This window comes from Chinchilla lanigera, unplaced genomic scaffold (assembly GCF_000276665.1).
Source record: "Chinchilla lanigera isolate Chin_1 unplaced genomic scaffold, ChiLan1.0 scaffold00007, whole genome shotgun sequence".
NCBI lineage: Eukaryota > Metazoa > Chordata > Mammalia > Rodentia > Chinchillidae > Chinchilla > Chinchilla lanigera.
In genome coordinates, this window is record NW_004955408.1 from 9,060,802 (window position 1) to 9,082,685 (window position 21,884).

At 46.4% G+C, this 21,884-nt stretch overlaps 1 protein-coding gene across 5 annotated transcripts in view; it reads left to right on the forward strand.

Moving 5' to 3' along the window:
- The window catches only part of Larp1 (La ribonucleoprotein domain family, member 1), a 78,496-nt gene extending 58,359 nt beyond the window's left edge, over positions 1–20,137 (forward strand). For all 5 annotated transcript variants that reach the window (XM_013508667.1, XM_013508668.1, XM_013508665.1 and 2 more), the window contains 11 exons: positions 4,073–4,247; positions 4,368–4,537; positions 7,095–7,487; positions 8,197–8,320; positions 8,406–8,611; positions 9,046–9,152; positions 10,302–10,453; positions 12,681–12,825; positions 14,713–14,822; positions 14,995–15,122; positions 16,570–20,137. In XM_013508667.1, the coding sequence (XP_013364121.1) occupies positions 4,073–4,247; positions 4,368–4,537; positions 7,095–7,487; positions 8,197–8,320; positions 8,406–8,611; positions 9,046–9,152; positions 10,302–10,453; positions 12,681–12,825; positions 14,713–14,822; positions 14,995–15,122; positions 16,570–16,779 (1,920 nt within the window). In that variant the 3' untranslated portion in view covers positions 16,780–20,137. The remainder of the gene's footprint in view (positions 1–4,072; positions 4,248–4,367; positions 4,538–7,094; positions 7,488–8,196; positions 8,321–8,405; positions 8,612–9,045; positions 9,153–10,301; positions 10,454–12,680; positions 12,826–14,712; positions 14,823–14,994; positions 15,123–16,569) is intronic.
- The last annotated feature ends 1,747 nt before the right edge of the window (positions 20,138–21,884 follow it).

Sequence of the window (21,884 nt, forward strand, 5' to 3'; positions counted from 1 at the left end):
GACCTTGCGCTTGCCAGGCAGGCGCTTTTTGCCGCTGAGCTAAATCCCCAGCCCCTTCCTAAGGGGTTTGTGGTAAGATAAAATACAGTAGGAGATTATACTGATATTTTTAAGTAAAATTCAGGAATAAGGTTCTTTACCTAGTACTAAAGATATTTGTACCTTTTTCTTGTATTTTTTCTTTCTCTCTTGGCAGAATTTCCTAATAGCGTCAATGTGATTACTTGTTTGATTCCACAGTATATGAACATTACACTTACAACATCTCCACTATAACTGGTTATATTTTCAAGTCATTTGAAATAATCTTTGCTTAAACCTTCAACTTAGTTTTTATTAGTTTGACCTTGTGCTGAAGTTTTTAGGGATTGTTTCTCCCCCACTCCTGTAATTTTCTCACTTGTTTTTCATTTATATAGAATATTTAACATGATTCCAGCCTAGTGTATTCATGTAAGTCTTAACTTAAATTCTGTCATTGTCACCTTTTCTCCTTCCCCTATAGGTGACCTTTTCTAAATGCTTGCATTAAAAAAAAAAAAAAAAAAAAAAGCAAATGCCTCTAGATACATTCCTGTTCTCCAGTCTTGGCCAGTGGTGACATATGTAGTATTCATGAATCTCTTCAGTTGTTTGGTTTGGTTTTTAATTTATGTACCTGGGCTCTCACTGTGGAGTAGTGTAAGTGGTCCTCGCTATTTCAGTTGTTTCATCCATCACTGGTGGATGCTCTGTGGTTTTTTTTTTCACTAGCCACAGATGCATGTTCATTGTGTCCAGTCTTTCACTAATGCATGAACTGCATTAGTGCTAATGAATAGCCTGATATGTGTAGTTTTTTATATTTTTCTTTTGCCAGAAATCTTTGGTTTAGGGTTCTAGAAGTAGGATGGCTGAATTAACATTGAATGCATCTGCAGCTTTGCTAGATACTGCCGAATTGCCTTATCTGGGATTCTACCCTTTGCATTCTCAGCAGTATACAAAGTGCCTCCTCCTTAGCCTCATTAACAGAGTATGTTATCACATACTCACATTTCCCTTTTTCATTTATTCAAAACATTTCAAAAAGTTTTTTTTAAATAGTAAAGTCTCCTGTCCCTGCTCTAATTTTCACTCTTTTTTTCTCAGATCTGAAACACCCACAGTAGGTTGTTTTACTTTCTTGTTGTTGGGTCAAAATAGCCAACATTCAACAAGTTAAGGGAAGAAAGGTTTATTTTGGCCTACGGTTTGTAGAGGTTTTGGTCCATAGTTGGCTTGCTGCAAAGCAGGGTGGCGTGGCAGAGGTGTAGCAGTCTGTGGCAGAGCAGGCTGAAGGCAGTGAGGCAGCAACAGTGAGCTTTCGTTTACCTTTTCTTTCATCCATGCTGCAAGCCTGTTGGTTGGTGCCACCCACACCTTAGAGTGGGCCTTCCCATTATCCACATCCAAAACTATGCTAAACCAATCGTTGGAAAAGGCTCACCTGCATCCCTTTATGCAAAATATATTTAGTCCCTCTCTAATTGTTACCAAAATTCTTGCAGTTTCAGCATTACTGAAAAGTCCAAGTCCAAAGTCTCTGAGATTTAAGGCAAAATCTTAGCTTCAAGCCCCCACGTAAAGATGAAGGTTAAATGCTTCCAGCATATAGTGGCACAGGGTAAACATTCCCATTCCAAAAGGATGATAGGAACGGGGCCAAAACAAGACCAAAATACAGCAAGGCAAATATTAAGTTTTATAGTCCCATGGCCAGCATCTGAGGCAATCTGTATAAGATCTGAATTCTAAAGGGCTTGGGTGGCAGTACCCACTGGCACTGCCAGTGGTTGTAGCCCTCATGGCCTCTCTCTTGGCCTGGTTTTCCTCACTCCTTGTGGCTTTTCCTCAGATTTTTCTTTTCTTGGGGGGGGCGGATCAAATACCAGGGATCAAATTCACGACCTTGCTCTTGCCAGGCAGGTGCTTATGCCACTGAGCTATATCCCCAGCCCTTCCTCAGATTTTTCCTCTTGGGCTGGCTTCTCCAACATTCTGGGTTCTCCACTGCACTTTCAGCTTCATACACAGAGCTTCACTTACTGCCCTTTCAGAGGCACACTGCCTAGCCTCCCAGGCCTTCTGAAATCTGGGTGGAAGCCTTCATGACCCCACAACTCTTGCATTCTTGTGTGCACCTAAAACTGGCACCATGTGGTGATACCAAAGTCTGCCGCCAGCTGGGCAGTAGCCAGGCTTCCTTCTCTCTTGGCTGTAAGGGTGAAGTGCCTGGATTGCTGAGTAAGATAAACACAAGGAATAAATTCTGTAGGCCATTCTGGAACATGGTTCTCTGGAGCTCTCTTCTTAAAGCAAAGTCTTTCACCTTTGCAATTTTGAGACTGTAAAGGCTAAAGTCCTGCCAGTTTTTGTGATGTCCTCTGGCTGCCTTTTCTGTTGTCTTTTTTTTTTTTTTTTTTGGTCAGCAACCAAGTTCTCCTGCTCCATCTTTACAGGCTACAACTTCACTGGAGCTTCCTTTCTGGTTAAATTCAAAAATTTTTAAACCATTCTACTTTGCTCTTTGGTCTTGATTCTTAACATAGATAGGGCTAAAAGCCCCCAACAGATAGCCATACCACCACCCCAACATTAGACTGCCTTGAAATTTCTTCCACCAGATTAATCTGTCACACTCAATCTCAGTCTCCTGCAGAGCCTCTGAACTTGGCCAAACTCTTCTACTAGCCAGTTCCAAAGGCTTCTGAACCACATGGCCAGGTAGTGTCACAGAAACAACCTCACTTCTGGTACCAGACTCTTAGTTATTTTCTCATTGCTGGGACAAAGTACCCAACAGTCCTAGATTAAAGGAAAGGTTTATTTTAGCTCATTGTGTCCATAGTCGGTTCCAAGGCAGGGTGATGTGGCAGAGAAGCAGTCCATAGCAGAACATACAGAAGGCAACACAACAGCAATAGCAAGCCTCCCTTCCTCTTTATTCCATTTAGGCTACAGTCCCGTTGGTTGGTGAAACTCCCACCTAGGGTGGACCTTCCCATCATCCACACCTAGAGCTATGCTAAACCAGTCAATGGACTAATTTAGTTATCACACATCCTTAATCCATATGCACACACCCTAGTGCCAGCTACCTCTGAAAATCCCCGCCTATGAGCTCATGAGTCTTTGGGGAAAACATCTACATACATGCCATAACAATAGTTTGAGTGTATCTGTGCTTTTACTTAAAAATTGAAGCACAAAAGAGACCTTCTATACCCTGACTTGTGCTTTTGGGATGGAGGGTAGTAGGGGTTAAACCCAGGGCTTCATACAAGGCTTGTACCACTGAGCTTATATCCACAGCCCATTTTTCATTTTTATTGTGAGGCATGGTCTTGCTAAGTTGCCTAGGCTGGCCTTGAACTTGAAATCTTCCTGCCTCCTCCTCTCTGAGTAGTGTAGATCATAGGTGTTCACTATGTCTGGCTTACACCTGCTGTTTTGACAATAATTTTGTTTGTTTTTGCACTTTAGCACTATAACTGTAAAGCTGATTTTATAAAGGTCCAAGTAATGTTCCATGAAATGGCTGTACCATGACAGTTTCCTTTAAAAAACATTCTATCAGAATTTTGCTGTAGAAAAAAAGCCCTGCTATTTTGTCCTACCTTTTGCCCAAATCTTAACAGATACTATCACCTGTTTAAGTGTTCTCTAGTTTACTAGAAGTAGAATTGCAAAGTCAACAGGTTGGTGTGGTTTCATGTTGGTTTCCAGCAAGTTTAAACATTGCCTATGTCTGCCAGTCATGCAAGAAGGTACCAGTTTTTTTTATTTATTTATTTTCATTCATTCATTCATTCATTCATTCATTCATTTATTTATTTATTTTTGGTACTGGGAATCGAACTCAGGACTTTGTGCTTGCCAGGCAGGTGCTTCTGCCTGCTGAGCTATATCCCTGGCCTGGTACCAGTTTTTTAATAGTACTGCTGGTGCTGAATTTAACACCCAGGTTTAGTGGGGCCTACTTGTCTAGCATCTTCAAAACCTCACGTTGTCCTAGTCTTTTCTCTTCATCCCTTCTCCCTCCTCTTTGTAGGCCCTAAAGGACAGCAAGGTGGTGGAGATCGTTGACGAGAAAGTCCGCAGGAGGGAAGAGCCTGAGAAGTGGCCTCTTCCAGGTCCCCCCATAGTGGATTATTCACAGACTGATTTTTCCCAGCTTCTCAACTGCCCTGAGTTTGTTCCTCGCCAGCACTACCAGAAGGAGACAGGTAGGTCCACTCTCAGCATGTCGACGCCCCCTCTTGTCCTCGTCCCCCAGCTTGCAGTCCTCCTCGGAGCTGACCTCAGGAGGACTAGAGTGATGAGGACATTATGTCTTCACCCTTCAGAGTCGGCACCTGGCTCTCCTCGAGCAGTCACCCCAGTGCCAACGAAGACAGAGGAGGTCAGCAACCTAAAGACACTGCCCAAGGGCCTGTCTGCCAGCCTGCCTGACCTGGATTCCGAGAACTGGATTGAAGTCAAGAAGAGGCCTCGGCCCTCCCCAGCACGGCCCAAGGTGGGTGAGGCCATGTTCCCTGCCGTGGGTTGCAGTCCCTGGTTTGGAGTCCTAGGAGAGCTGAAGTAAGTAGAGAGCTCTGGCTTGGAGAGTCGAGCAAGAAGTCTAGTAATCCCGGGTTGTGATGCAGTTGAGGTCATCTGTAGTGACTGCTGCAGGGTTGACTACTCATTTCCGTTTTCCAGGGGTCTCCCCTCAGGACACCCTACTGTGTATTTCTGAGTGGCTACTATTGTGGGAGTTGGGGAGAGTGTTTTTGCTGTTGCTGTTGTTGTTGTCAATGACAAGGTCTGGTTAAGCTGCCCAGGCTGACCCCAACATTTCTGTTCTCCTACCTCAGCCTCCCAAGTAGCTGGAAGTAACATACACATGCTATCACACCTGGCTAAGTGCTTCTTCATAAGATGAGGTCATGCAGCGTCTGACACCAGTGGCTCATGTTTCTTGATGCTTGGCTGTTCCTTTTATCTCATCTAATTCCCAGGGGCTGCATTTTCAGTGCCTTTCCCTTGAATTTGTCTTCAGAGTCCCGTATATAAGCCCTCAGGCCTTTAGAAGAGGGAGAGCAGATGCACGTCCCAGATAATGGAAAGTCCATGCATTGATTTTGGACTAAAACACAGCATAGTTTGTTGAATGTCTCAAGGCTTCAGTTTCTCGATCTTAAGAGGAACTAGTGAAGCAATATGTATATTAGTGTAATACAGATGGAATCTAGTATTAAAGAATGTTTTGATCGCAGACTAAAATCAACACCTCCTACCCCACCTCCTTGTATGACCTCTTTGGGGCTTGTGAGGCCTGAGATGACCTTGTACTACAGAATTCTGTGTTCTCTTATTCTTTTCACCACCATGACTGGCTTGTGATCTTTCTGCCTGTTCGTTCCCAGAACTCCCCACTGTTCTGGCCTCGGCCCTTTAAAAAGTATTGTAGGTAGGCCAGAGTTATGAGGAGAAAGGTAGTGACTGGACTTTACGTGGCCTGGGCCTATGAGCTGCAAAGGGTTTGGAAAGATGGAGCCGCATTAGCTGCGTACCACCCATTCAAGAATTGGAGCACCTCCTCCAGCCTGGCCTGTCTTGAACCTTAAAGGAGATGGGTTTGGAGTTTTCGGGGAGAAGCTCTTTGCAGAGCAGGGAATTGCCTTTTGGATAGGTTCTGTGTGCTTCAGAGTGTCAGGTAAATTCTGTTGTAAGTAGATTTGTTTCTATACAGGGGAGCCAGGTCCTGAGAACGAGGTACCCGTGGATGAAAAAAAAGTAAGAGAAACAAGAAAAGAGAGGCATAATTGGGATCAGGGGGCTTATAGCCTCTTGGACTGCAGTCTTGATTAGCAATCTCAGTTACCTTTTAATTGATCAAGAACCAGGGGCCTAGCTAGTACAAATGTGCAGATACCCAATGTTTTAGCAAGAATAATAGAGCTAATTAAAGGATTATCCTTCTCCACATGTAATCCAGCACACACCTGTAATCCCAGCACTTGAGAGGCTGAGACAGGAGGATCATAAACTCAAGGCCAGGCCAGTCCGGGCTGTATAGTGAAGCCTTATCCTAAGAAACCCTAACAAACAATAAATAAATCATTGTGTGTCCTCAGTGCTTTCTCTAACAAAAGAATGTCCTTCTCCACAAATTCAGTCAGTCAACACTCTAATATTTTTTCTTCCTGAATTCACCCTGTTTTCTATTATTTTTGGTCCGTGTTCTTTCTCCTCAGGATACTCTGTCCCTGCCTTCATCTGGCTTAGTTATGGTCATCCTTTATTAGCTGCCTTTTCAAGGAGACCCTCAGTGACCATCCCCATTCCCAGTTGCTTAAGCACTGCACTCTCCTGTGTCCTACGAAAAGGCCTGTGTATAGTCTGTATGGTATTACATTGCAGTTGGCTAGTTGGTTGACTTGTTTTTCCTGCTGAACTGTAAACTTCCTAAATATAGGGACCTTGTCTTATTCCTTATTCTGCTTTTAGGTTTTTTATTTTTTTTTTTGGTTTTTCTCCGGTACCGGGAACCGAACTCACGACCTTGCACTTGCCAGGCAGGCGCTTTGCCGCTGAGCTAAATCCCCAGCCCTGCTTTTAGGTTTTTTAGAGTCTGGTACTGTGGGATACTTGGCATCTGTCAGATCATTGCATATCTGCTACTGCTAGTCCCAGTCTGGGTTCTGAGTGTGTAATGGAAAGTGAGCCGCCTTGCCTTCTAGAGCTTCCAGTGTACTGGGAGATGCATAGTCAGATGAATGGGTAAATAACTTCTTGAAATCTGCTGTGTGCTCACCCCCAGGCTAGCTGCTTTGTAGGATATGAAGGTAAACATTGGTTTGTGAATAGCTCTTACATGAGCTGTGAGTGGAAGAACCTGGGCATGTGTGGGACATCCATTTCTCCTTGACACTGACTCTAGGGAGGACATCTGTGATCTGCTGGTGTTACTAGGGCCAGAGCTGTGACAGTCTCATGCTAAGGAACCAGAACCTCCCTCCTATGGGACAACTGCTGAGCCTGGCCGAAGGACACCCTGGTGATTCCTTCTTGATCTATCTCTGTTTCAGAAGTCAGAGGAGTCCAGGTTTTCCCACCCGACCTCTCTGCCCCAGCACCTTCCCTCCCAGCAGCTAATGTGTAAGGATCAAGATGAGCAAGAGGAACTAGATTTCCTGTTTGATGAGGAGATGGAACAGATGGATGGGCGGAAGAACACTTTCACCGCCTGGTCTGATGAGGACTCTGACTATGAGATTGATGACCGGGATGTCAACAAGATCCTCATAGTCACCCAGACACCACCTTACATGCGCCGGCACCCTGGAGGGGATCGCACAGGCAATCACACCTCTCGTGCCAAGATGAGTGCCGAGCTGGCCAAGGTCATTAATGATGGGCTGTTCTACTATGAGCAGGACCTGTGGACTGAGAAATTTGAACCTGAGTATTCCCAGATCAAGGTGAGACCCATGCAGCAGCGTGGGACTTAGGGTACCTGTAGTATGTGGAGAAGATGGCTTACTACTGTGTTTCCTTGGGCACATCCGTCCAGTCCAGAGCCTTACATCCTCATATATGAGCAGAGGAGATGGTTGATACCTTGCTGGGGCCTTAAGAACAAGAGCTGTGTGAATACTGTAAACTAGGGGAGAAAACGTAAATTAAATGTGTGTAAAGAGCTTTTTAGAAAGGCATCTTTCAAAGAGCTTGAAGTATAGAAAGTGGAGAAAAGGTAGGTAGAGTCCAGATGTGTCTCGGTGTCCACAGAGTGTGTTTGGCGGTGGGAGCCTTTGGGAGCACGTGTGACAAGTGGGAGTGTGCTTGGTGGAGTTGCCCAGCCGCTGTGTGACAAGGCAGCGGCAGGAAGAGATGTGGGAAGTGCTGGTACCCCTGGGGGGGTCTGCAGTGAGTTCCCAGGCAGCTCCTGTCAGCCTGATCTCAGTGAGTGCAGGGAGGACAAGGCCAGCACTAGCCTCGGGATTAGCATCTGAGTGCCAAGGTAACTGGGGTTGAGGAATGATGACGGGCAGCTGAGAGCCTGGGGACCAGAATTCTGCGTATGTGTGTGTGGGCCCTGTTGTCCAGCTTCCTGCCAGGCTTGATTCCTGAGCAGGCCAGAGCAGCTTGCTGACTAAACATCTTTCGTCACCCATCTCACATCCTTTGCAGCAAGAAGTTGAGAACTTCAAGAAAGTCAACATGATCAGCCGGGAGCAGTTTGACACACTGACCCCAGAACCCCCTGTGGATCCCAACCAGGAAGTTCCTCCTGGGCCACCACGGTTCCAACAAGGTAAGGGGCAGATCCTGGAGACCTGGTGTGGGTAGGAGAGGCCGCAGGCCTGCTTCTGCGTGCTGACCTCTCTCTACCTGTGTAGTTCCGACTGACGCGCTGGCCAACAAGCTGTTCGGTGCTCCTGAGCCCTCCACCATCGCCCGCTCTCTCCCAACCACTGTCCCAGAATCGCCAAACTACCGCAATGCCAGGACCCCCCGCACACCCCGGACCCCACAGCTCAAAGACTCAAGCCAGACGTCACGGTTTTACCCAGTGGTGAAAGAAGGACGGACGCTAGATGCCAAGGTAGGGCTCCTGTTGGCCTGGGTCCTATGCCCACTTCTTGGCCTTCCATTGCTTGGCTTGTCTCCTTTACCTGGTGAACCAGAGCAGTGCCAAGGGCCCTGCTCGCTGCGTCCTCAGGCTGAAGGACTCACTCAGGGTTGAGTGACCACATCTGCAGCATACACCAGGCTTAGGACTGGAGGCCTAAGGGGTACTGACCAGGTGTGAGTCCTTGGGCAGATTACCTCGCTCCGGCTGCCATTTCCTCACCTGTGAAGTAGCTGGACCTGTTGCTGCCTCACACCATGGGCATTACGTGGGAGAACAGATAGGAAAATGCTGTTGTAATATGTGAGATACCCTGCACACAGCAGGGTGTCTGTTCCTATAAGGCTCCTTTAAGCTCCTCAGAGTTGTAGGAGTACAGATAATAAGACCTGGACTGACCTTTACAGATGCCTCGAAAAAGGAAGACAAGGCACAGCTCAAACCCGCCTTTGGAGAGCCATGTGGGCTGGGTGATGGACTCCCGAGAGCACAGGCCCCGGACTGCATCCATTAGGTACTGGGGCACAGGGGAGGAGAGAGCAGGCTACCTGTGGAATGGGGATCCTGGCTGTGAAATCCACCAGACCAAGATGACTGGCCTGAATTAGTTAAGTCTAAGCAGCCCGTAACAGGGAAAGCTTAGCCCAGGGCCTGGGAAGGGGAAGTATTCTAAAGTAGTGTCACATCCACGTGAGACCTGGCTCTGGTACACGTAGAGAGGCAATATCTCTGAATTAATTTCCAAATCTGGGTATCTGCTGCTTGTCTAAAGTAGGGTGGCCAGGTCATTGAATAAAATTACAGGGGTTAAGCCAGGCACAGTGGCACACACCTGTAATCCTAGTACTGAGGCAGAAGGATCTCAGGTTCAAATTTTATCTGGTCAACTTAGTAAGACCCTGTTTCAAAATAAAATATAAAATGGTCTGGGGATGTAGCTCAGTGGTAGAGTGACTTTGGGTTCAATCTGCAGTACTAGGGGGAAAAATGCAAGACCAGGAGCTATGTCAGTGGTAGAGTAGGTGCTTAGCATGCCTGAGGCTGTGGGCTCAGGGCCCCATAAAGAAAACCAGCCTGTTACCCCAGCCATTCTGGAGGCTGAGGCAAGAGGATTGCAAGTTCACAACCCAGCCAAGGCAACTTACCAAGACTGGGGACATAGCTTGGTGGTAGAGTGCTTGTCTAGCATGTTCAAGGCTCTAGATTCCTTGGCTTCACCCCAGCTGCATGGACCCATCTTAGCCTAGAGCCTCCACTCCTGTTTATGTGATTTTAGTAAAGTAACCTGTGTTCATTACCTGTTCTAAGCCAAGGTTCAGAAACCACTGATGGCTGAAAATACTGTTTTGAGAAACATAGAGGTGGGTTAATGCATGATGGGTCATTAAAGGCAGTGAAATGTTACAGTTTAGGTAAATAAATGGTCAGATGTTCAGATTTTGGGCATTGCACAGCTCTCTACCGTTCAATAGCTCCTTGAACCCAGTGATGGAAGGGTGATGCAAAAAGGTTTGTCAGATTCTTGGGTGTACGTTAGGGGGCTCAGCGCAATGTAACAGGTTGGATCTTAGCTCATAGAAGGAATTAAAGGGACCCCTCCTCACCTTAGAGTAGGCCTCCTGAGGAGAACCCGGTGACACTGTCTTTCTTGTCATCTCCGTAGTTCTAGCCCCTCGGAAGGGACACCTGCAGTTGGCAGCTATGGCTGTACTCCTCAGTCACTGCCCAAGTTCCAGCATCCTTCCCATGAGCTGCTCAAGGAAAATGGCTTCACACAACATGTCTACCACAAGTATCGTAGGCGCTGCCTTAACGGTAAGAAGTGAAGGAGTGGGCTGACCCTCTGGGGCCAGTACAGTGCTTGGTCCCAGAGTGTAACAGCTATAGGATGAGGGCAGGTGACTATTTTTTGTTCTTAGAGGGAGAAGTGTCATGACCTTATAATAAGAAAAACTAAAGTTAGGTTCAAGGTTCAGGGTAGATGCTTTTGAAGTGCAGGAAGCTGAGCACTCAGAACATTCCCATTCCTTGCTCTCCCTCTATTGATAAAATGACAATGATGTGTAGCTCTGGCAGGATTGCTGACTGAGCCATTGCCCAGTGTGGCCCACCATCTGTCAGAAAAGTGTGCAGGAGGTAGACGGTATTCCATAGGGCACAGGTTGCCATGGGATGGCTTGTGGCTAAATCCAGCCAGGGGCTGTTATGGCTCTCGAGCTAAGACAGCTTTTACATTTAAGGGGTTTCGGGGGGAAAGAGTTGGTGACAAATTGTGTTGCTTGCAAAGCCTGAAATACTTACTAAGACAGCATAAATAAACAACGAACCTTGGTAGATGCTCTTGCATGTTTTCTTTTATCACAAAATGAGATGCATTTTATAATTGTAGGTCTTCTGATAGATTGACTGAAAGGTGCAAAACTTGAGTTCTGTATTCTTGGTTCATCTGCCTCTCTTGTCATAACTCACATACCATACCATTCACTTACTGTGACCTTTAATATATTCATAGTTGTGCATCCATCACCAGAATTAACTATAGGATATTTTTATTACCTCAAAAAGAGATCCTATACCCCTGCTGCTCGTTCCCTGTGCCATGAACTTTAAACACTTCCCAAACTTTAAACTCTTCCCAGCCCTGCAGAACTTGAAACACTCCGGCCAGCCCTACAGTCTACTTTCTATTTCTGTGGATTTGCCAATTCTGGACATTTCACATAAGTGGAACTTTAGTATATGATGTTTCTTTGTGACTGACTCGTTGCACTTAGTGTATTTTCAGGGTTTATCTAAGTTGTAACATATATCAGTACTTAATTCCTTTTTTATGGCTAAATCGTATTCCATTTTATGACTACATTTTGTTCTTCTGTTGATTGGTGTTACGAGTTTCTGCTTTTTTGTCTGTTATCAGTAGTAATGCTCTTACACATTCTCGTGTACTCTTTCTCTATGGACTTAGATTTCCATGTATCTTGGGTGAAGGGTAGCATTGCTGGCTCATTTGGTAGCCATGGTACTGATACATGTTACAATGGTAACCTTTCAGGGAACTCTGGGACTACTTTCTGTAGTGGCGCCACCACATTACATTCTCACAACAATACATGAAAGTTGGTTTTCTACTTCCTCCCACTCTTGTGTCTTTTATTACACTTATCTGACAGAATATAGAGTGGTCCTTCCCTATGGTTTTCATGTGTGTTGGTATTGATGGTGAGGATTTTTTTTTTTTCACATGCTTATTGACCATTTGTATATCTTCTTGGAGAAAAGTCTACTCCAATTTTTTAAAGCTGTTTGTTCTATTACTAAATTCAGGAGTTTTTTTTATGAATTCTGGGTATAAGTCCTTTGTCAGATATGTCATCTGTAAATATTTTCTCTTATCCTGTGGGTCATGTTTTTCACTGAGGTTTATACCCAAGGCCTTTGGATGGAGCCAAGTCCTCTGTCCTTTTATTTTTGAGCAGGGTTGCTAAGTTGCCCATTTGGGCTTGAATTTGTGATCCTCCTGCCTCACCTTCCCCGAGTGACGGGATTACAGGCGTGTGCCATGATACCTGGCTTTTTTCACTTTTTAATGCATGTGTATGTGTGTGTGTTTGTTTTGATGATATCTATTTTGTCTGTACTAATTCTGTTGCTTGTACATTGGCTGTTGTATAATTTCTTCGTGTTAGTATTTTGTACTTGTTAATAGTGGTAATGAGCAGAATACAGTTTGTTAGCTAATATAAGTTATCTGTTCATGTTTTGCCTTGTGTTCTGCCTACACTTGGAAGTGATAGCAGTTGAGATGAAGAATAGACTAATGGTGTAGTTGAGAAGCTAATGCCCAATTTTGGGCGGTAACCAGCAGCAGGGCTTGGGACAGAATAGTTAGTGCTCAGTGACTCTCTGCTGGGTGGCTGAAGCAGCCCTTGATGAAGCATGTGGAGGTCCAAGACAAAGGACTTCATTCCTAGGCCCTACAGTCCTTTGTTCCTGGAGCAGAAGCCGCCTGGCACTCACACATGGCTTCTGTCCTTCCCATCAGAGCGGAAGCGCTTGGGCATTGGCCAGTCTCAGGAGATGAACACTCTTTTCCGCTTCTGGTCCTTCTTCCTGCGAGATCACTTCAACAAGAAGATGTATGAGGAGTTCAAGCAGCTGGCTTTGGAGGATGCCAAAGAAGGCTACCGGTGAGCAGACGTGGTCTGGGACTGTCTGGCTCTTGGGGCTTTTCAGGGGCCCCATTGAGTCTCATCCAGAACTGGATTTGGAAGTGCCTTGCATATGTTTATGCCTTGGATATGTATTATTTTTAAGCAAATACTGTAATAAATTCACATGGTTCCCTCCATTTCAGAGAGTTTAAAGGGACATTTAGTGAAAATGCTCCTTCTCAGCCATGCCCCCTGCTGTCTAATCTCTCCCCCACCCCCGGCAGCCAGTACCATTAAGATCTTCTGGGTCCTCTCTGTGGAAGTGAATAATTGCCTGCTTCCTCTTTCACACCGCCGCCATCCCCTTTTTGTTTGTACAAAAGATGGCCTCCTACATTATATACAGGTTGTTTTGTTTTGTTTTGTTTTTTGCACTTTGCATTTTTTCTTAATACTTTATCTTAGAAATCATTCCATATTTGTACTATAGCATGGTCTTACAGTATATGAGTATATTGTTATTTATTTAACCCAATTCCTATTAATGGAAACTTAAGTTGTTTACAGTATTCTATACAAAACCCTTTTTTTTAGAAATCTCCTTTTCTTGCTGCCCTGATTTTCATAGTAAATGTGTTCTCTATAAGTAATTTGAGTGTTTGAGGAAGCTGGGGAAGCATCCTTCAGTCCACAGACAGCAAGGAATAACCTGCCGCCGTCAGGACTGCCCCGTGAGCGCACTTTTGACTCTCACTTTTGTCATAAGCATGAGCATTTTCCCATGTTGTTAAAATATGTAGCTTTTCCTTCTTAACAGAATCTTATTAAATGCTTTTTGTAGAAAGTTTAGAAAATACAGCTGAGAAAGATCTCTTAAATCTTCAATTTCCAAAGATAACCAGTATGACTGTTTTTTATGCTTTTCCCTTCTGGGCTTTGCATGTATGTGTAGATGTGAAGTTGACATTTATTTATAAAAACAGGGTTGTCCAGCATGACACCTTGAAATTTGTTTTTTCCACGTAATAATACATGCATTGCAAACATTTTTCAGTATCTCAGTACATATTTACACTAATTTATAACAATTTATATTCCATTTTATGGATTTACCATGGTGTTTCTTAACTGCTTCTCTGTTAGAATTTTGTTCAGTAATGCTGCTGTGAATATTTTGTATTCTGGGGCTGGGGATTTAGCTCAGCGGCACAGCACCTGCCCAGCAAGCGCAAGGTTGTGAGTTCGATTCCTGGTACCAGGAAAAAACAACAACAACAAAATATTTTGTACTCTGATAAAATCCGAATTCATACTTTTTGGCCATTTCCTTAGCACAAATTTCCTAGAAGTGAAATTTCTGACTCAGATAATTGGACAAACATACTAATTGGCGTGGTTAAATGGCTTTGCAGAGAGCTTGTACCAGGGGTTGACATTTTTTTCATAAAAGCACAGATAAGGCAGGCGTGGTGGTACACACTCCAGCACTTTGAGGGGCTGAGGAGGGAATCATGAATTGGAGCCCAGTCCAGGCAAACTTGGGATGATGCTGTCCTTAGGGAAAGCGCAGATAGCAAATATTTTAGAGTTTGTGGGCTGGAAGGTCTCTATCGAGGTACTCAACTCTGCTCTGATAGCAGAAAGCAGCCAGGGGCACCATGTAATGGAGTAGAAGTGAAGAAATGGGGGTGGGGAGGGGCGAATGGAGTTGCTGACCGCTGGTAAACCTTGAACATATGCTGAAGCTACTTAGACGAGCCTTAAATAATTAGCTTTCAAGAGTATTTGCCATTTTTGTCAATACAGGAAGAACTCATTGTTTTAAACTCTCTCATAGTTCCTCTGCTGTCATACATACGTACATTTCCCCATTCGACAGACGAAGACACTATGCCCTGACTTCTCTGATTTGTCCTCCCACAGATATGGTTTAGAGTGCCTTTTTCGATACTATAGTTATGGTCTAGAGAAGAAGTTCCGGCTGGACATATTCAAGGATTTCCAGGAGGAAACTGTGAAGGACTATGAAGCTGGTAAGAGTTAGAGCTGGCTTGCACGTGCCCTGCTTCTCTAGGCCTCCTTCCTGTCTCGTTCCAGCTGGGTCTTCCTCTCTCACACCACACCGCCCTCTCCTGTAGCCCCTTTACCCTTGTCTTCCTGGCAGTCCAGCTTCTCAGTGCCTTTCTCTGCGCTCTTTCCCTGTAGGCCAGCTCTATGGGTTAGAGAAGTTCTGGGCCTTCTTGAAATATTCTAAAGCCAAAAATTTGGACATTGACCCCAAACTACAAGAATACCTCGGCAAATTCCGACGTCTAGAAGACTTCCGAGTGGATGTAAGTGAAAAATCTCGATTCTTTCTACTCCTCATTTGTGCTTGAAAAGAGACTTGTTCCAGGAATCAGGGTACTTAGGTTTGGGGCCAGCTGTGCCGCTAGCCCAGGGAACCCCCTACTTCGGGTTCTGTGTTCTGTTTCCCCATCTGTAAAGTAGAGGGCGAGGACAGACTGGGAACGCCGAGTGGGGAGTGGTGTGGTTGTTCCACTCCCCCTTGTGGATGTTGCTAAGACACCTTAAGGTTCTCTAAGCGCTCACAACCCTCCTTGCTGCTGTGCCCAAGTTCACCACTAAGAGTCAAAAATAGGACCTCCGCAAGTACTGTTTATGTCAGGATTGACTACCCTTGAGAATGTGTTTGCCCTTTCTGAAAAAGGTCAATTCATAATCCAGAAGTCTATAAATTGATGTCCAGGGCCTCTGTGTTTTCTGGATCAGTGCCTCAACAGTGACATCCAGAGGTGGGTCTGGGTTATTGCTAGTATATTGTCAAGGAAAGTGGTTGGAGTTACGCATTCAGCAGATTCGGATTGGATGTCTCTGCCAAGTGCTTCAGGGACTCCAGAGATGACGGAAAGACTGAAGAGTTTGTGATGGCAGGGGGTGTGGCTCAATAGTGAAGTGTCTACTTAAACTGCCATTGAGTATTTACTCTGTGTAATAGGCACTCTAATGCGTACACTGGTCTGTTTGAACCCTAGGCTGGTGAGGCAGGCAGGGCGTGCGACTGTCTTCCACAGATGGGTAAACGAAAACTCACCACCCAAGGATGCGGTGACAGCACTGCTCAGGTCTCTGTGTAAAGAGAACCCATTCGAGGCGGGGGATGCAGAGAACCCTATGTGATAGGTAGATTTATTAGGGAGAGCTTTGGTACCCAAAAAAGGGAAGGAAGTGTCCTGAAGGTTATAGAACTTTTGGTTAATGGTGGGGCCATACTGGATTGTGATCTGATTTTTGTTTCATTGGACTGTTTAGGAACCTAAAGGGGATTGAGGTGATCCCCAGAAGCATTTGTCCTTCTGAGCTCAGACAGCATGCTGCATGCCACATTCCACAAATGTTTCCTAGGCAGCAGGTCCCTTACATGGGAGCAGAAATTTGTGTGGATAAAAGCCAGGTCTTCAGGAATAAGTGGACCTAAATTTTGCCTTGGCCACGTGCCATCTATGAGATCCTAGGCAAATTACATTTCTGTGACAGGTTCCTCATCTGTAAAATTGGTTGATGATGTCCACATTGAAGGGTGGTATGGACCTCATGAGAGAATGGGCATAAATGAGCACAATGCTTGGTACAGAGAAATGTTTAATGGCTGGGAATTCTTGTTTACGATCAGACCCCTTCACTATCTACCTTGGAGATAGAAGGTTGTCTGCAGGTAGCCCTGGTAAGGAGTTGTAGATAGTGCCCCCTAGGCTACCTGTGACTCTTTCTCTTTTGTAGCCCCCCATGGGTGAGGAGGGCAACCACAAGCGACATCCAGTGGTAGCAGGTGGTGGCAGTGGTGAGAGCAGGAAGCGGTGCCCCTCCCAATCTTCCAGCAGGCCTGCCGCCATGATCAGCCAACCCCCTACAGCTCCTACTGGCCAGCCCACCCAGGACGATGCTAAATGGACAAGCCAGCACTCGGACACACAGACTTTGGGAAAGTGAAACGCCCTTAGCCCCTGGGGTTTGGGGGAAGGGGTGGGGTGGGTAAGGGTCCATGGGGGTGCCCAGTCCCAGGAGAGGGGACAGAGAAGGGACAAGCCTGGAGTTAATAGGATGGGCCTCTGTGCTGAGTAGCAGTGTGTACACCATTTGGGCTGTTAGAGGTACCCTGGGCAGGAGCCTGCACACTTCCCCTTCCCCTCCTCTCTCCACGACTCTTCCATCCTAGCTTCTTCTAAGGGGGGAGGGAAAGGGGGAGATTTTTTATATATATATATACATATATATATATCAAGTTTTAAATTATTGATAGTTTGTCTGGATTACCAAAATCACTCTTCAGCCCTGCCCACGGCTAGTAGGCCGCAGCCCTGGTCCCCACCCACAGCCTCCTCCTGCTCCCTGAAGCCAACTATGCAGCCCACCAGAAGGCCCTGCGGGCCCCATGGAAGGTTCTGACAGCACCTGGGCCCAGGGAGAGCAGCCCCGACCACCGGGGTTTGGCGTGGCCGCGCTCTCTCACCGTCCTCCCCTTGCCCTTCTGCCGCCTTCTGGGAGAAGGAAACCAAAGGATCTGAAAGTGGGAGCTGGGGGAAGGTTTCAGCTTCTCTCCACTCCCCCTCCCCCACCGCCTTCCCAGCCCAGAGAAACGCTGCTCGTACCAGAAAAGACTATTGAAAGATGATTTATTTTATTTTTCTCTGACCTTTCCATCCTTTGGAAAATAGAAAAGAAAAAAGAAAAAAAAAGAAAAAATTGACCATTAAAAACTTTAAAAAAAAAAAAATCAGAAATCCCCCTTCTGATCCATAGAAAGTGATGTCTTCCCCTTCTCCTTAGATTTTTTTGTTTTGTTTTGTTTTGTTCTTGGAAATAATATTTTTTTAAAAGTTGCCTTATTGTGGAGCGGGAATCTGAAATAATACCCAAATGCCTGTTTTCCTCGGTGGAGTCAACCCGAACAGCTCCCACCTTCTCTGGATGTGCCTGGGCGTGGACTGGCTAGAATCTTCCTCTGGACTGAGTTGCATGTACAGTGCCTCACACCTGGAGGCAAGAGAGTTGGGGGCGACTCGCACGTGAGCCGTGCCCAGAATGTCCCTGCTGTTGCATCGTTTGAAGCTGACGTCCTGTGTCTGTGTACTGCTGCCGCTGTCATGTCCTCACTCAGCTTGCTGTTGCCTCGCGCCAGGCTCCGTCCTGCCGTGATGTCCTTCACCCTGCTCTCAGAACCCCATGGCCAGGTTGGCTTCAAACTGTTGGGAAAGAGTTGGCCTGGATCTGGAGCACACTCGTCCTCAGCCTGAACCTCTTCCCCCATGCCAGAGGGGACAGTTGAACACCTGGCAGCTGAGGCCTGACTGCATTTCTCATGTTGTCCTGAAAGATTGAGACCTCGAGGAGGCTTTGTCTCAGAAGAGGTGGTGGAAGGTGTCTTTGTCCTCCGAGGGTCTGGTGGGGTCTCCCCATCTGGCACCCCCCCTCCGCAAACCATCTCTACTTGCCCTCTCGCTGACTCTGCCTGGGAACGAGAGATGAGGAACTGGGGCTGGGGGGGGGTCCTGCCGATTGGTGAAGCCCTGTGGCAGGAAGGTATATGTGGACATAGAGTATACCTGACTTCTCTTCTCCAGCCACCGAGCGCCTGAGCTGGGCTGTAATGACAATGGAATGGCTGGAGTCTGCTGTCGTCAGAAGCTAGGGAGGGCAATGAAGGACTGACCCGGACAGACTGGGACGTGTGTTTAGTATGGGCGTGACTGCACATTCCCCTCCAGTGGGAGAAGTTTGTGGTCTTGCTGCTCAGTTTCTGCAGTGTCCTTGACGCTCCTGTTCAGTGGCTTCCTCTGTTGGCCAAGCGGTTGGGAGTAGGAGACCATGTCCAGGCTGACAGGGCTTGCCCTCCGTCGCGGGTGCGTCATTGCTTTTAGCCTCCCCCCCTCGCTGTGTGTGGGAAGCCCCTCTCAGTTCCTGTGACCCAGTCGTCTCAAACCAAGGAGGAGTGTCTGGTTTCAGCCGTGAAGCTGGCACTTGATGCCTTTCCCGGATGGGTCTGGTTGGTGCCCGCCCTACATGGTGCCCTGCACTGGACTCCTGGACCCCTTTCCTGCTCTTCATTTCTTCCTGCTTTGCTTTGCTTTGAGTCCGCCATACTGTATCTAGCACCACAGAAACCTCAGTGTTCGGCCTCTGCTGGGCTTGGGGCGCACGGAAGCCGTGAGGTGGGGCAAAGGCTGTTCTCATCTAGAATTTACTCCTAGGCCAGGGCTGCTGTCCTCTCCTGCTCCTCTCAGACAAGCCTCAAGGAGGAAGCCCTTTATGGTGGGAAGGTGAGGGTTTCATCTCAGCCTAGGCTGAAGAGGGAGAGAGGGAGGGGGGCTTTTTTCTTTTTACCTTTTTTGTAACATGTTAGGAGTTAATGTTGCAAAGAGTAGTTTACATCTTCACTTTCTGAAGACACTTGAATTTAGGACCGATGTATCTGTGACAAGCATGCCAAGGGTGGCAGGGGCTGTCAGGGCTCGCCACTTCACACCCGCCATCTTCCTGCGGGCAGTTTAAAACCCGAGACACGCGCAACAGCCCGCCCAACCCCGTGCGCATCCCACACAAGGGCCAGGCTCACAGGGGCAGGTTCTTGTCTGCCCTTTCCCGAGCCTGGGAGAAATGCACTACCCCTAGAGAAAGCCTCCCAACCCTGCCCTGGCCTGGCCCCCTGGGGCTCAGATAGAGGTGCTGAGCCCCTGTCAAAGTTGTTCAGTATTTCTGTTTTGTTCCATTATAGCTCTCCCCCGTTTCCCCATGATTGGTTCACAAAGAAAGCAAGCTGCTCGGAAGGCCCTGGATATGGGGGTAGGGGCAAGGAGATGAGTAGTTAGGATGGTAGGGTTTTCTTGCCAAAAGCTTGGGTAGAGCGGTCTGGATTATCTGGCACCCTCCGGAATGGGAACCCTGAAGCACCTCTTGTATGAAAGGGGCCCTAGATTCTCCCCCACCCGCGCCCTCTTCCTCCTTCAGCTATGTTGATGGCAGAGGCAGAGAAGACAAGAACTTACAGCCCATTTCTCACTGCAGAGGAAAACTTGTCATCTGGCTTTGCGGAGAAGGTTCCACCTTACGCTCGTAGTACATTATCTTTACCATGTGCTAGGATATCACACTTAAAAGGACAAAAAAAATGTAAAATACTTGAATGAGCTTGTATTATAACATTAATATTATTGAGAGTACCTGCTTCCCAGGCTGAGGTGATTCATTCATTACTCTAGTCCTGCTTTAGTCCTTTGTAATTTGTGGTAATTATGCTTTTCTTTTTAATACAAAAAAAAATGTATAAAAATAAAAATATGAAAAGGCAAAATACTGGCTGGTCTTCCTTCTGTTTGGGGCCCTGCTGTTGGGTGTGAGAGATGGGCCCAGGTGGGGTCTCCAGAGCCGGGAACCTCTTGCTCTGCATGTCCACGTGAAATCTCAGGCAAGGCTCTGCCTTTGAGCTTTCTGAAGTCTTCTCAGGCGGGCTCCTTGGGGCTCCCGCCACATCTACCTCCACAGTAATCTTACGATCCTCTTTACTAGCCTTGAGTTCATGTGTTTACCTTTTTGTCTTAAGTGAAACATGGGAACTATAGCCAGCACCATAGAAGTGAGTTATCGTCCCAGCAGATGGAATTCCTGGGTTACAGCCCACTTCCTGGCTTCCAAGGTTTCCATCCATTGGCTGTAAATGGCATTGTAACAGCCAAGAAGACAAGCTCACGTGATTCCTCGTGGGGCAGTGGGGGCACAGCCCCTCTCTAGACACTTCTCTGCAGGAGTGTGAGGTAATGTGTGGTCTTAAGGGATCCAGGTGAGCTACTGAACCCGGAGACATGACACTGGGGAGGGTTAGAACAAGGAGCTTGCACTCCTTTGTAGAGGCTTGGCCTTCTGGACCATCTGATAGCTGTTGTCTCCCATACCTGGCACTTCCTATCAAATGGTTTTCTAGAGAGTTCCTCTGTCTGTCCTTCAGGTGGAGAGGTATTTTAGTGCTACTAGTAGCCTCCTTAGGCCAAAGGAAGAGTTGAGATAATGTCCAGAGCTTTTGCAGATTAATTGGTACTTTGAGGACAGGAAGATGGATTAATCCAACTTCATTTCCACATTCCTGTTAGGGATGGTTATGGAAGAGGCTGCTGGCTACTTACTTGCACTGCCTTAGCTTTTAGTGTCAGGATCATGAGAGTCAGAATAAGCCCTGCAGTGAACAGAAAATAACTGAAATACAGTAAAACCTTGCATTTTAAGTGACTTGTTCTGCAAGACTAGCAAGCATTTCTAGTAAATTTTAACCAGATAAACTTAGCAATGCCTTGGAATACAAGTAGGTGACGCCAGACATCATGTGCTCACAACTGAGCCAGTAATTCTTACCTCTTCTTCTGTCTCGCTTGCTGTGGGATTGTGGGCACTCATCTCCCAACAGCAAGAGGTTATGAGGGCTCACCTGCAGAGGAGGAGAGACAGGTGGAGGAATCCCTCACTTCGAATGAGATTAGGGAGAAGTGGAAAACTGCAAAATTTTGTAGAAAACTACCACAAATGGGCTGTAGTAGTGATGAATCTGTGTAATGACAATGCAGTGTCACATTTCTTTAAAACCCTCAAAAGAGCCAAGTGTGGTGGCGCATGCCTGTAATCCCAGCACTCAGGAGGCTGAGGCAGGAGGATTATTGTGAGCTTAAGGCCAGCCTGAACTGCATAGCAAGAACCTGTCTCAAAAAAAAGACAAAAAAAAAAACTCCTCGAAAGCAAAAGCAAGTGTCATCGTACAGGTTCCTTGTTACAGCTGCAGGAAAAGAAAATTGGACCAACAGCAGTGATTCCAATGAACAAGAACAGAAGTTGTCACGCATTAACTCTCCTGTTGACTCCCTCACACTGGCCACAGAGGTGTTCAAAGGTAAGTGCAAGTTAATGTACTTTTTATACTTCGTTTTTTATTTTGTATTATAATCCTTCATATGAATATTTGTAGCTTGTTGAATGAATTGTCTTAAGCTTCCTTTTTGACTTATGGAGAAATCGCTTTGATACACAAGTGCTTTGGATTACAAGCATGTTTCCAG